Source organism: Oryctolagus cuniculus, chromosome 1, assembly GCF_964237555.1.
Source record: "Oryctolagus cuniculus chromosome 1, mOryCun1.1, whole genome shotgun sequence".
NCBI lineage: Eukaryota > Metazoa > Chordata > Mammalia > Lagomorpha > Leporidae > Oryctolagus > Oryctolagus cuniculus.
The window spans coordinates 234,232,208-234,245,128 of NC_091432.1; the positions used below are offsets into that span (position 1 = coordinate 234,232,208).

General features: G+C 58.5%; 1 protein-coding gene across 1 annotated transcript in view; it reads right to left on the reverse strand.

Annotated features, from left to right (window-relative positions):
* The window catches only part of MED27 (mediator complex subunit 27), a 211,955-nt gene that overhangs the window by 11,004 nt on the left and 188,030 nt on the right, over nt 1–12,921 (reverse strand). The window contains exons 5-6 of the mRNA XM_002721943.5: nt 9,275–9,382; nt 2,218–2,259 (exon numbers count right to left, since the gene is read on the reverse strand). Coding sequence (XP_002721989.1) covers nt 2,218–2,259; nt 9,275–9,382 — 150 coding nt within the window. The remainder of the gene's footprint in view (nt 1–2,217; nt 2,260–9,274; nt 9,383–12,921) is intronic.

Consider the following 12,921-nt stretch of genomic DNA (forward strand, 5'->3'; position numbering starts at 1 on the left):
GGGTCAAGGCCGCTCAATTAAAACCAGGTGGAGAGGACGAAGGCACCTTGGGGACAGCCCCGCCAGCACGGAAGGCCCACAGACTCCGTCCATTTCCACCGCTTCAGACCTGTTCTACAAACTACGAGGCAGGAACTGGCAGGTGTTTCGAAGAATGTCAAGCTTTCAACGCGGCCTCAGTGTGTGCCTGCGGTTTTCAGCAAACACAAAGCCTGCCTGACAGGCTATGTTCGGCGGGGGCAGAATGAACGCGAGCACGGGCTCTCCGAGCCCAGGCTTCGCCGAATCTGTGCTTCACACATTTCTAACTTCTAATCAGCCTGCTGCTTGCATTCAGACCACTTAATGCTACACACAACATTAAAGAAAAAAGAGATATGCACGGGCCAGCAGGTGCAGGCCCCTCCCTCACGGGAGACTGGAGTGGCCATGGGGCCATTGTTAAACACCAGGGTCTGGGCTGCAGCGTTCCCAGCCCTTTGTGGAGCCAGAGGAAGGCAGCACAGAGGACACGAGATAAGAACCAGGGCAAAGTAAAAAATACAGCTTCACTCTTAGAGCCGAACAGACCGGGAGCCGTGCTGGCTCTCCTCCGCGTGGCGAAGGCAGCTGCTGGCGAAATGACAAGACCGGCGGACCGGCAGGGGACGAGTTGGCACTGATGGCTGAGACCGTGCACGCTCTACGCCGAAGTCCCTGGGGCCCGGGGACTTAGATAAGAGCCCTGAGGTTGTGAGGCCGCCCCACGCCAGGGCCCACACAGGAGTCTCTGGTGGGCAGGGCCCAGGCAGGGGGCCCCGCCCGGCCTCTCCAGCGCTCAGGGTAGCAGAAGGCTGTTGGGAGACACCAGGTGAGGATTCTCTGTTGAACACACGTTTCATTTTGCAAGATTTAGATTGCCGGAAAGCTGCAAAAGTGGCACACAGCTGCCACCTCCCCTCACTAGGCTCCTGCCAGCACCTCATTCCCACGGAACACTCGTCACAACAGGGCAGCCAACGCCACGACTCAGAGATAACTAGCCCCAGCCCCACTGGACCGTCCATTCATGCCCTCTTCTGTCTCAGGGCAGCTGGCTGCGGTGGGAGCATGGATGCCAGCCGGAAGGCAGCTGGGACCCCTGTCCTGCGGCAGTCGGGGCGAGAGCGAGCTGGCCTGCACTCAGGACCGCTAGCAGGACGGCCATTACATCCCTGGAGAGCAAAACCCGGAGCTCAGCACTTGTGGGCTCGGGGTCTCCTTTCAGGAGAGACACAGGTGGTGCCGGCACACCGTGGTGGACGTGCTAAAAGCCAGGGAGTTTCTACTCTAAGTGCCAGTCATGTGGTAGGTGAATTTCAGTTTGGCAAGAAAAAGGTGTCACGCTCCCGGGCACAGGTGGGCAACAGCTACCACTCAGTGTAGGACTCGCCCGGGACACGCACCCAGTCACACCCTCCTCGGCTCCAGTGCCAGCAAGGGTTTCCCACGGACTGAAACAGAATCCATGCCTCCCACGCGGGTGTCCAGGCAGCTGCCTGGCCTGGGCCCTCCTGAGGCATCTCAGGAGCTGGCTCCCCCACCCATGCTGCCCACCCTAACATGAGGGGGCCCCAGGAACAGGTGCGAGCTGCCTCATCTGCCTCGCCTGCGCCGCCGGCCCCTGTATTCCCAGCACTGAGCACAGGACACGCATGCAACCCTGGGCTCGGGTGCAGTGTGGGGTACTCCAGGAGGGACTGGGCGAAACCAAACTGGTGTGATCTCGCTGCCCGAGGACAAGGACAGCTGGCACCGCTGCTGCCTCGCTGTGGGTGGGGCGGGGCCCCTCCCTCATCAGGAGCTGGTCACTTCCCACTTTTCCTCACAACCCCTCACCAGACCTCAGCAGGCGGCCGGGATCCCCCCAGCCATCCCCAGGGTGCCTGTGTGGACCACAGGGCTCTGAGAGGGCCAACGTAACCCTGACTTCTAAGGTCTGGTGCACACAAGGGCACTGCAGGCACAGCACTGTGCACTTTGATGGACACAGCCGTGTAATCACACACACACACACACAGAGAATGGTTTCTGCACCCTGCATGTTCCGCATGTCCCCCGGCTCCCACCCCCACACAACAGCCGCCAATCACCGTCTAAATGGAACACCCAGCCAGCGGCCCCCATGCTGGCCTGTGCCTCCGCGACCCCAACTCTTCACGCACCGCTGCCTGGCTGGGGCCCCGAGCAAGCACTCACCTTCTGGAACACCTGGTAGTTGGACTTGGACCATATATCAAGCTGCGGAGAGAAGAGGGAAGACTCATCAGCACTGTGTCAGAACCCCCCACCCTGAGAGTCGGCCTCATCTGCTGGGGACTTGAGACAACCACAGGAGGGAACAGAGACGTCGGCACCTGTTGCCTCCTCCCCGGCTCTGCCCCGGCCTGGTTTCCTCCCCCCAGTTCCCGGACACGGCACCTCCCGCACTTCCCTTAGTTCAAAGGTCACTTCCCAGTGACGCGTCACCCAGCCACCCTACCAACATATCATTCCCAACACCCACTGTCCCCATTGTCTTCACCCTTTCAAAACCTTCTATTTTTGTAACACTTAAGAACTGCCCAAACTGCTACCATTTTTCAAAAAAATTTGTAAAACCAGCATAGTGTTTCCTAGTTTACTGTCTCTCTTGCCCACAGGCAGGAGAGCTCAGCTGGGATGGGGCTAATCTTCCCCCCACTGCCTGCCCCCTGGGTCCCTCAGCAGGCCCCAGCAGCCTCTGCGGACAGGAGGGAGCCGGCAGCTCCCGGCTGCCCAGCGTCTGCCCAGCATTTGTCCTGTGCTGGGCCCTGCCCTGGGCCCTCCACACTCAGGTTCCGTTCATAATCTGACTCTGCGGATGGCGTGGCAAGGGTTCAGAGGCACTCAGCGGCCCAGGGTCACCCGGAGACACCTCCTCCAGATGGTCTCACGGGCTCTGCCCAAACTGGCCGGGCATCGGGAGCCCCTAGGGGGATTGTTGTGGTTATTATTATGGTTTTTTAGTATACGGATCCCTGCTGTGTCTGGAGTCAGTTCAAGAGCCTTTTTTGTCTTTCTTTTCGCAGAGCTAATGTGACGCCTGGCCGGTCAGAAACCCTGGTCTCAGGCACCCCTACTTCACAAACCCAGAGGCTGCAGGCCAAGGTGGCACCTGGTCACACCTGGGACACCCAACGCCATCTGAGTTTTACGGGTTTGTACAAGCCCAATCAATGTCTTCCCACCGCTTCAAGAATTCAGAACAAGCGGAGGGTGGCAAAAATAGGAACAGCCCCGACACAGTGCTGGGTAAATGAGGAGCCCTCAGTGAGCCCCACAGGTGCTAAAAAGTCGACTTTAATCAAGAGGTCACAAGGTGAGGGAACTGCAACACCTGGCCATGAACCTCCTGGGACCGGGTTTGGGGTTGGCTGGTGGCCGGGCTGAAGCCGAGCCGTGGCTATCGGGGCCGGAGAAGCCAGTGGACGGGGCAAGAAGTGTTGCCTTTGACCAAGGACAACACCCAAACCTGGCTTTTGGAAATCTGTCTCTGCAAAGGAAAAGGCTGGGCTGTGAACTGGTTCCCGGGGCATCCTCCTGTTCACACCCCCTCCCTCAGAAATGCCTGGCGAAGACCCCGGGACAGAGGCCAGGGAGAGAAGGCCTCTGCAGGGCTCCTGGTGGAGGCTCAGTCAGCCCGGCTCCGGGGTACACGACAGAAGACGTGGCTCACGTCCATCCACGGCCCCCCGCCCACTATTCGCATCGTCTCCTTCCTGGGTCCCAGCTCCTCCCTCTGCGCCTGCTAAAACGCTCAGGGCGGCACGAGCATGACTTTGTGCACGGCCAGGACGGCACGGAGACACCGAAGGTTCTAAATCTAAATCTTAGGGAGAGCAACATCGGTCTGAACCTGGAACCGACAGAGCTGTCCTCACGGCGCAGGCTCACAGCTGCCGCCTCCCAGTCCCAGCTTCTCCGGGGATTCTGCCCGCTCACATCACACAGAGCAGACCCACCCACCCCCCCACCCACACACCCACACCCACACCCCGAGATCCACGGAAAACAGGGGAAAAAAGAACAAAGACTCCGAGGACTGAGAAGTTTGAGTTTTCACCTGCAGGAGAGAATCACGTTAAGAAGCAAAATGTTTTAATGAAAAATCGTCTGGAGAGAAGCAGGCACAGGTTTAATTAAGAGATGGACTCTCCAGCCTAATTGTGGATTCGCAAAACACACGCCGCTTATTCAGAGGGAGGGAGCTGCTCTTTTGAAAGAAGGCTTAACTATGCTGTTCAGGGCCCCAGGGAACAGTTCCTGCCATCTGGGACGGAGGGACCTTAGACAGCCGCGGCCGCTTACCTGCCGGCATGCCCGTCCCTGCTAAGAAGGGGGACCTGAGAACAATGGGCTCCCCTTTAGCTGCGAATGCACGGCAGGTGGCACGGGCTCCATTTTTCTGCTAGATTTATGCCAAAGAAAGCCATTTAGCAGAGCGTCTGGAGTCGGTGCCCTGCCCTACTCAGGGGCCAAGAAGATCTTAGAAATTCATTCCAGGGAGCCAGGACTGATCTGATCCGGTGTTTACTTCCTCCGGTCATTCACTGAAAAGGGTGGGCATAGCCACCAAGTTTCCACTGACCGCAGTGCTCAAAAAAGGAACATTCTGGAAGCCGCGACCTTCAACACAACGAACTGGAGATCATTCAGAACCACGGTGCAGGAAGGAGGCGAGGAGCACCCTGGTGCTGGGCAGCGTCAGAAAGCTGTGGAACCTGGAGGGCTGTGAAATCCCGGCAGGTGGCTGCACCTGCTGTCTCCAGTGAGGCTTCCAGAAGAGGGGCCCGGCACGAGATTCGAGGGTGGGACTATGGTCTGCTCTCAGAGGACCACTGTGCTGGCAAGACACACGCCTGCTCTCAGGACAAACATCCAGGCCCCTCGGCACAGGAGGAACAGGTGAGGATGGTGACAAATCCAAATCAGTCACCAAAAGCAACAACCAGAAGGTCGGGACACCAGCAGGCGGGCGAGGCCTTTCGGACTCTGAGGATGACCACGCTGTCAGCTGCAGCCCAGCCACGGGGCGGGCACTCACTCTTCACATCCTGTCGGCATGGGCACGGGCACGAGACCAATCATCTCCCAGCCCCGAGGAGGAAACTGAGGCTCAGCGGGGGCCCCGACTCGTCTGGCATCACAGGTCCCCGTCCCCAGGCCTGGCTCCGGGCTGGGAGGGGCGGCGCCGAGCGCTGGCGCTCCTGCCGTGTTCGACACCGCTGTCTGCTTTGAGGCCTGCTGCTGCGACAATCATTGCCACGAAAATTCACTTAGCAGCAAGTGAAAATGTTGGCAGCGTATCAGAAGGTTATCAATTCTTTATTTCATTTCAAAAAAACTGCACGATGAATTTTAGATGATCTGAGAGGACACTTCCAAGTGGAGTTCTCGGGCTGAGTGATGGTTTCAACTTTGAAAGCTTTTACTGACAGCTGGCAAGGTCGACAGGTACGTCACGCCCGGCTGTCGAGGGTGCTACAAACCAGCGTGCTGAGGGATCACCCTTGGGGTCACCAAGTTTTCCTGCCTGTGACCCCTGCAGGCAGTCCCAGGGTCCCACCCTCCCAGGGGACGGGGAGTGGACAAGTCTCGCCCAGCCACGCAGGGCCACGGGTCTATTATTCTTCAGCTTTTCACTTTCAATCAGGACACGCATTTGTTACTAAAAAACTGCTGAAAGCACAATTTTAGGGCACCCTCTGCATGTGAATTAAACTGGATTCCCCTTCCCGGCTCTCGCCCTTCTCCCCAGAAGTAACAAGAGGCCATTTTTCTGAAGGTCGTCTGAACAATTTCAAAGGCTATAACAAATCAAAATGTTCCCTGCATCTAATATCAAACGGGGCTGATGCCAACACTTATTAGAGAAATCAGATTCCAGCTTCCCCCAACCCGCTCGACCCAAACACACACACACACACACCCCAACTTTGAAGTGGGAAGAATGCAGGGATCAGAAATTACCCTGGAGACAGCTCGGGCTGTCTTTGAAGGTTTCCTTTGATACCACCATTTCTATTCCTCTCTTACACTGGGAGGCTAACAGCTGCCTTTCTTATTGATATGGGGTAATTAATGAAGCTATGGCATTAACATAACCCAAATCCCCTAATAAGATAAATTCACCCGAGACACTTGTATTTTTTTCCGCGAAGGCTGACTGCTATAAGATCAGGACAATGGCCAGGTACTCATCTGAAATTCTGCTGTCTAACGTGCTGAGTCACAGCGCGGGCTGCGCCCCGGGTGCCCTGCCCAGCCGCTGCTAAGTCTGAACAACATTTCTGTTTCTTATTAGAAGCCTCGGGCCACTACTGCTTGGCATCAAAACTGCGCCTCCCAGGTAAGGAGACAGCATGTCAGGGTGGCGCTGGGGGTCCCTGCAAGTGATGGATTCTGATGGGGAGAGATCCTGCCGGGGCTGGGGGCTGGGGCGGTGCTGGGCCATGGCTGCAGCCACAGGGGGAATGGAGCCTGTTAGAAGGCACCACGGCCTTGGGCCTGGGGACAGCCGCGGCACAGGCAGAGTGCAGCCGCAGGAGCTCCCCGAGCCACACGCGGGGCATCTGAGGCCACTCTCCAGGAGCCTGCAGCAAACACCCCTGCAGCCACCCGGGACAACGCGGCAGACGCAGGGCTGCTCCCAACCAGCTGCGCCGCAGGCCACGCCCTCGGCTCCGGGGCTCCTCCAGACGGGCAGCTCCATTTGGGATGTGCCAGACGCCTCAACACCAGTGCACGTGCCTGCATGCAGGTAAGTACATGTGAGCACGCAGACATACCCCCAGGTCCAGCACTCAAAACGGATCCCTGGTGCCGGGTGGTTCTATTTTTATCAGCAGTAAAGTGCTCTGAAGCAAAACAAAACAAATGAGCGAGCCCGGCGTGGAGTCCCCGGCAGCAGCCTGGCTACTCCGGCTTCAGGTCCCTGCTCACTGCCTGGCAGGCCTGCGGCTGGAAGAGTGCTTCCTGTCCCACCAGACTTCTGAGGCCACACGGCTCCCGACGCACAGCACACCCCCTTCTCCTGACGGACGGAGACGCCGAGCTGTTTTCTCATCAGCAGTGTGTGAGTGTGTGTGTGAGTGTGCGTGAGTGTGAGTGTCCTTTATCCTCTGACTCCTTCAGAACACCAACACCCCTACTCCTCCTACTCTCCGTCTCTCCCTTCTCCACTTCCCGTGCTCTGCTTTTCCCCGACGCCCTCCCAGGCTCCACGGGGCACAGAGAGACAGCCTGGGGACCGCGCCCTGTGCTCCGGGCACGGAGAGACAGCCTGGGGACTGCGCCCTCGAAGAGCTCCCGGCCAGTGCAGGTTATGGCTCCGCCCCGGCGGCCGTGGGCAGTTTCTTCAGCTGAAAAATGAGACTCACAGCAGCACCGGGTCATGATACTGTCTGGAGGACTTCATTAGGAAATGCCCAGCACATGGCCCTGACCACGCCCGCCAGCACTGCCGGCATTTCTGTTCCTGGGAAGAGACTTCACGATCCCACAGACCTGCCGAGCGCGGCTCTGGCGGCTCTGGCACAAGCAGAGGCAGACCCAGGCGGGCTGCTTCAGGAACCCACTCACGAGCATGGCGCTGGAGTGAGGCTGCCAGGTGAACAGGGACGGCATGACGTCCCTGTCGAGGGAAGGGTGAGGGTCGCAGGGCAGGGGGCAAAGGGCACGCGACAGGCAGCTGCGAGGCAGAGTTTGGCACGTAAGACTGGAATGTGAGATGTGACGCAGAGAGGCCGATGCAGACGAGGCCAGAGGGGCAGGCAGGGCCCAGCCATCAGGCACTTCTGTGCCTTGCAAAGGAGTCTGGGTCTTGTCCAGGTTTTTGCTGGGTTCTCAGAAGCATGTTCCGCAAGACGCCAGCATCACAGCATGACCCGAGATGAAAGGAATACACAAAAGAACCTGGTGGTCAGCCAGGCGGGAAAGCCCTGCCCAGGGCGCATTCCTGCTGATGGAGTTCCACGGCAGAGGCGACCACGGGCTCCAAGGATCTCCGCGGCTAAGCAGCCTGCAGGCCGTGCTCCACGCTGTGTCTGCCACGCTTGCTACGTCACCTACTCCCAACCTACTATCCTGCTTCGAGCAACGGGGAGGGGGTACGCAGCCAGAGGCCTGGGCGCGTGGTGTGAATCTCAGGAAGATGGCCCTGGAAGCCAGGAGGGCCGGATGGTGGAGGGAAGTGTGGCTGAGGACTACGGGAGCCACTACAAAGCGGTTACTCGGTTCAGAAACAGCAGGAACCGAATGCACAGGAGACGGCTGGGCCCTGCTGCAGAGGTGAGAGGGAGGCCTGCCGGCACCTGCTGACAGCCGGGGCCTGGCTAGGAAGGCTTGTGCAGGGAGGCCAGCAAAGGTCAGCAGGGAGCCGGACGACGGGGCGGGGCCAGGCTGGACTGGAGAGACACCGGGGCGGGGGCTGACGAGGAAGCAGTCGCGAGTGGTCACTGCATGGGAATGGACGGAGGACAAGAGAGCCTGGGGGACTGGGGGTGGGGCACTTGGGAATGGCCGAGCGGGGGTGACACAGAGAAGAGAGGGCTCCCTAGCAGGCCACTTCCCACTTCCCTTCAGTGTGTTATAAGATCCTAGCCGTCTGCCGCTGGGGGCTTACCAGGCGGCACAGTGCTAAGCGCGTGCCTGCTATGTATTATTTGGGACACCTCAGTACGGGGCAGTTGAATAAGGCAAACCCGGAGGCCAGCACAAGGCAGGGCGCCGAGTCTCCCGTCCTCACTCAGAGCTCGCGGCCGCCTCGCGCCCTCAGGACACCGGCCCGGCCATCGCTCAGCCTTCTGAACGTCTCCTTCTCATCTCCCTGCTGCACACCGGCTGTAACCAGCGGGGTCTCTGCTCGCCCACGGGCTGCGGGTCGCGTCCACTGCGCCACCATGCACTGCGGCTTGCTGGGGGCTACCTGCTTCTTTCATGGAAAACGGGCGTCACCAGGCTGTGTCTCCCTAACTCCAACCCTCGAAAAGCAAAATGCTGACCCCTGGGCTACTGACGTGCTGTCTGACTTGGGGGAGAAAGAGCCCCTTCCTCAGAAGAGACGTTTAGGGAGGCGGCCGGGGTCTAGGGAGTGAGTTAGAGATGCAGCCGAGGGCGGTGGCGGCTTGGGGAAAACCCCGGGCAGGGCTCACGCAGCGCTCATCTTCATATGCGGGGCATTCACCGGGGACCCTGGGCCATCCGTGCCGGGACACAGAGAGCGGCGGGCGTGTACCTTGCCGTCCTCTGTGTAGACGTCCTCGTGGTAGCCCTTCACGATGGTGCGGTCGATGAAGAGGCTCCGCATGACCACGACGACCTTCAACACCTTCCCCAAGGTCACCTGTCAGGGCGCAAACACACAGACAGCACGGCTTACTGGGACGTGCAATCACAAGGGGCGGGGCTGGGAGGACTCCCCGGAGCCCTGGCGCGACCCTGAGGCACTGCAGAACAGACTCTGGCCACCAGTCAGCGCCCCGCCCTGCAGCCCTTCATACTGTTTGGCTTGGACGCTCAGGACAGGTTTCCTGTGCTCACAACCCGCCCACTGGAGACCGCCCTCTTCCAGGCCAGGGTCCCGGGTTCTGGATGCAGGGGTTAGGGAGCACATTTGTCTTCGTCCTGCTGCGGGCCCTGCACAGCCGCGGAGTACGGAGCAGCACAACAGAGAGTGAAGGCGGGCGCCGCACTCCTCGCAGCTGAGCCACTCCTACCAGACAAAGTCTGGAGGTAAAAGGGAAGTGGCTGAGCTTTATCTCCACCAAAGAGCACCACCCTGGTGTGCAGGCAAGCGCTCTGGTCTCTCAGAACTGGAGCACGTGTTATGGATCGAAAAGGAGAAGCAAGTGCAGTTTCAGACAGCAGGGCAAGCGAACTGCTGCGCTCGCCGGAACAGACTCGGCACCTGCCTGCTCGTGGGGCGCCGTCACTCATGGCCCCTGCCGGCCCTGTCTTCCCTTCAGAGAAGAGGCCTGGTACGGGGCCGGTGTTGTGGCACAGCAGGTAAAGCGGTCAGCCCACAGGGGATGGAGTCCTGGCTGCTGCACTTCCAATTCAGCTCCTTGCTAATGCACCTGGGAAATTAGTGGAAGATGCCCCACTGGCCTGGCCCAGCCCTGGCCGCTGCGGCTATTTGGGGAGTCAACCAGAGGAGGGAAGATATTTCTGTCTCTTCCTCTCTGTGTAACTCTTTCTTTTTTCTTTTTCTTTTCTTTTTTTTTTTTTGACAGGCAGAGTGGACAGTGAGAGAGAGAGACAGAGAGAAAGGTCTTCCTTTTTGCTGTTGGTTCACCCTCCAATGGCCGCCGCGGCCGGCGCGCTGCGACCTGCACATCGCGCTGATCCGAAGGCAGGAGCCCGGTGCTTCTCCTGGTCTCCCATGCGGGTGCAGGGCCCAAGCACTTGGGCCATCCTCCACTGCACTCCCTGGCCACAGCAGAGAGCTGGCCTGGAAGAGGGGCAACCGGGACAGAATCCGGCGCCCCGACCGGGACTAGAACCCGGTGTGCCGGCGCCGCTAGGCGGAGGATTAGCTTAGTGAGCTGCGGCGCCAGGCTCTGACTTTCAAATAAACAAATAAATTGGAGAAGAGAGACCCGGGAGGCCACCTGGCCCAGACCCACCGGGGTGTGAACATCACAGAACCAGGTGAGGGAGAGCCTTGCCGGTCTGGGTAAGACCAGAGCCTCGGCCTCCGACAGCAACCCCATCCCCCAGTCTGACCTGGACTCCCTCCCCCTGATTAGCTCTGGGCACCAGTGCCCACCCCCACATCTTTTTCCTTCAGTAACTTCACTGCTAGGTTGATGTCTATTTGTACGTCTAAAATGGCAGGGAAAATAAATAGGCCAAAGGACAGGACACGTGTACTTACATTGAAGGGAATGCTCAAACACCTTATTCCATGAAATACTTTTAATACGGTCCCACCACGTACCACTCAGGGGTCCTACCTTGTTCCCAGTCTTCCCATCCAAACATAATCACCATCACTGTTTTAGGGTAAGTGTCCCTCAATTACTTGTATTACCAGAGATACGCGGTTTTTAAACAAGGTTATAACAGATCACATCTGTCTATGTAATTCCTGTTAGGACATAAGCACCGTGCCACCCTCCATGCACCTTCCAGGCCAGGGTCAGCCGCTGTGCGTGCCTGAGCGCTCTGATCCGACACCGGATCCAAGTCTCCACAAAGCTCTCACCACATTTGAGGTTCCCTCCTTAGGAGAGACCTTCTGAAATGTAACTACGCCAACAGGACAGGCTTTTGGAAGGATTTGCCAAGCTGCTAACCATAAGGTTGTGCTAACCAGGATGGCACGAGCACACCGACGTCTCTCTGCCATCAGCAATGGAAGCTGCTGGATGGAAACAAGATAAACTGAAACCCACTCCCTGCAAGTAGCCCACTGAGCTGGCTTTTGAACAAGACTTTCACCACGGAGCCATAAAACCCCACACAAACCTGAGCGAGGTGGGGTGGAGACACCTGCAGCGAAGACCCCTGCCGGCCACTCCAGCCACGCTGGCCACCCACACCTCCTTTACCCCTGAGTGATGTGAACGTGCGAAGGCACGGGTCAGTCACCTCACCTGCAAATACTGCAGGGTACATCTCTGAGATGAAGACCTGGGAAACAGAGCCTCCGCTCAGAGCTGGCCCCCGACTCAAGCAATCCCTGTGCAGCGTTACCAAGACCCCACTCATCTGAGTCTCCTAAGTACCACAAAAGTTTGCTTGTTTCAGAACTCAAACAAGAGCCACACAGTGTGCCTGGGTGTGCCTGGCTGGTCTCATAAGCCGTCTCCTACCTCCTCTGTGCAGGGAGCCGGGCTATCTGTGAGCCCCGCAGGCTGGACTCTGCCGCAGGCGCCCGTGGTGCAGGGTAGCCTGCTCCCCCTCACACACTCGTCATGTGAGGTGTTCAGGTTTGACACTTTTGGAAAGACGACACTGAGGGCTGCAGTAGTTCATAGCCAGGGTGGTGAAGTCTTGCTCTGGTTTATTTATTTATTTTTTAAAGAAAGGCAGAGTTACAGAGAGGCAGAGGCAGAGGCAGAGAGAGAGAGGTCTTCCATCTGCTGGTTCACTTCCCAGAAGGCTGCAATGGCCTGAGCTGCGCCGATCCAAAGCCAGGAGCAAGGAGCTTCTTTCAAGTCTCCCACGCGGGTGCAGGGGCCCAAGGACTTGCACCATCTTCTACTGGTTTCCCAGGCCATAGCAGAGAGATGGGTCGGGACTGGAGCAGCCAGGACGTGAACCAGCGCCCACGTGGGATGCTGGCGTTAGAGGCAGTGGCTTTACTGCTACACCACAGTGCCGGCCCCTGGTTTACTTTTTTTCTTTTTTTTTGACAGGCAGAGTGGACAGTGAGAGTGAGAGACAGAGAGAGAGAGAGAGAGAGAAAGGTCTTCCTTTTGCTGTTGGTTCACCCTCCAATGGCCGCTGCGGCTGGCACATCGCGCTGATCCGAAGCCAGGAGCCAGGTGCTTATCCTGGTCTCCCATGGGGTGCAGGGCCCAAGCACTTGGGCCATCCTCCACTGCACTCCCTGGCCACAGCAGAGAGCTGGCCTGGAAGAGGGGCAACCGGGACAGAATCCGGTGCCCCGACCGGGACTAGAACCCGGTGTTCCGGCCCCGCAAGGTGGAGGATTAGCCTATTGAGCCGCGGTGCCGGCTTGGTTTACTTTTAATATCTTTCAAATCGGTAAAGCTCTCTGAGGTTTGACAATGCAGAGCCACAAGGACCCTGGTGCTCGCTCAGCGTGGACAGCCGGGAACGACGGTTTTCTCAAGTCTGCTGGGTCACGACCACATGCAAGCCACAGTTCTGAAGCCCAGCATCCGAGGCTTTGCAGACAGCTGCCTTTGGACT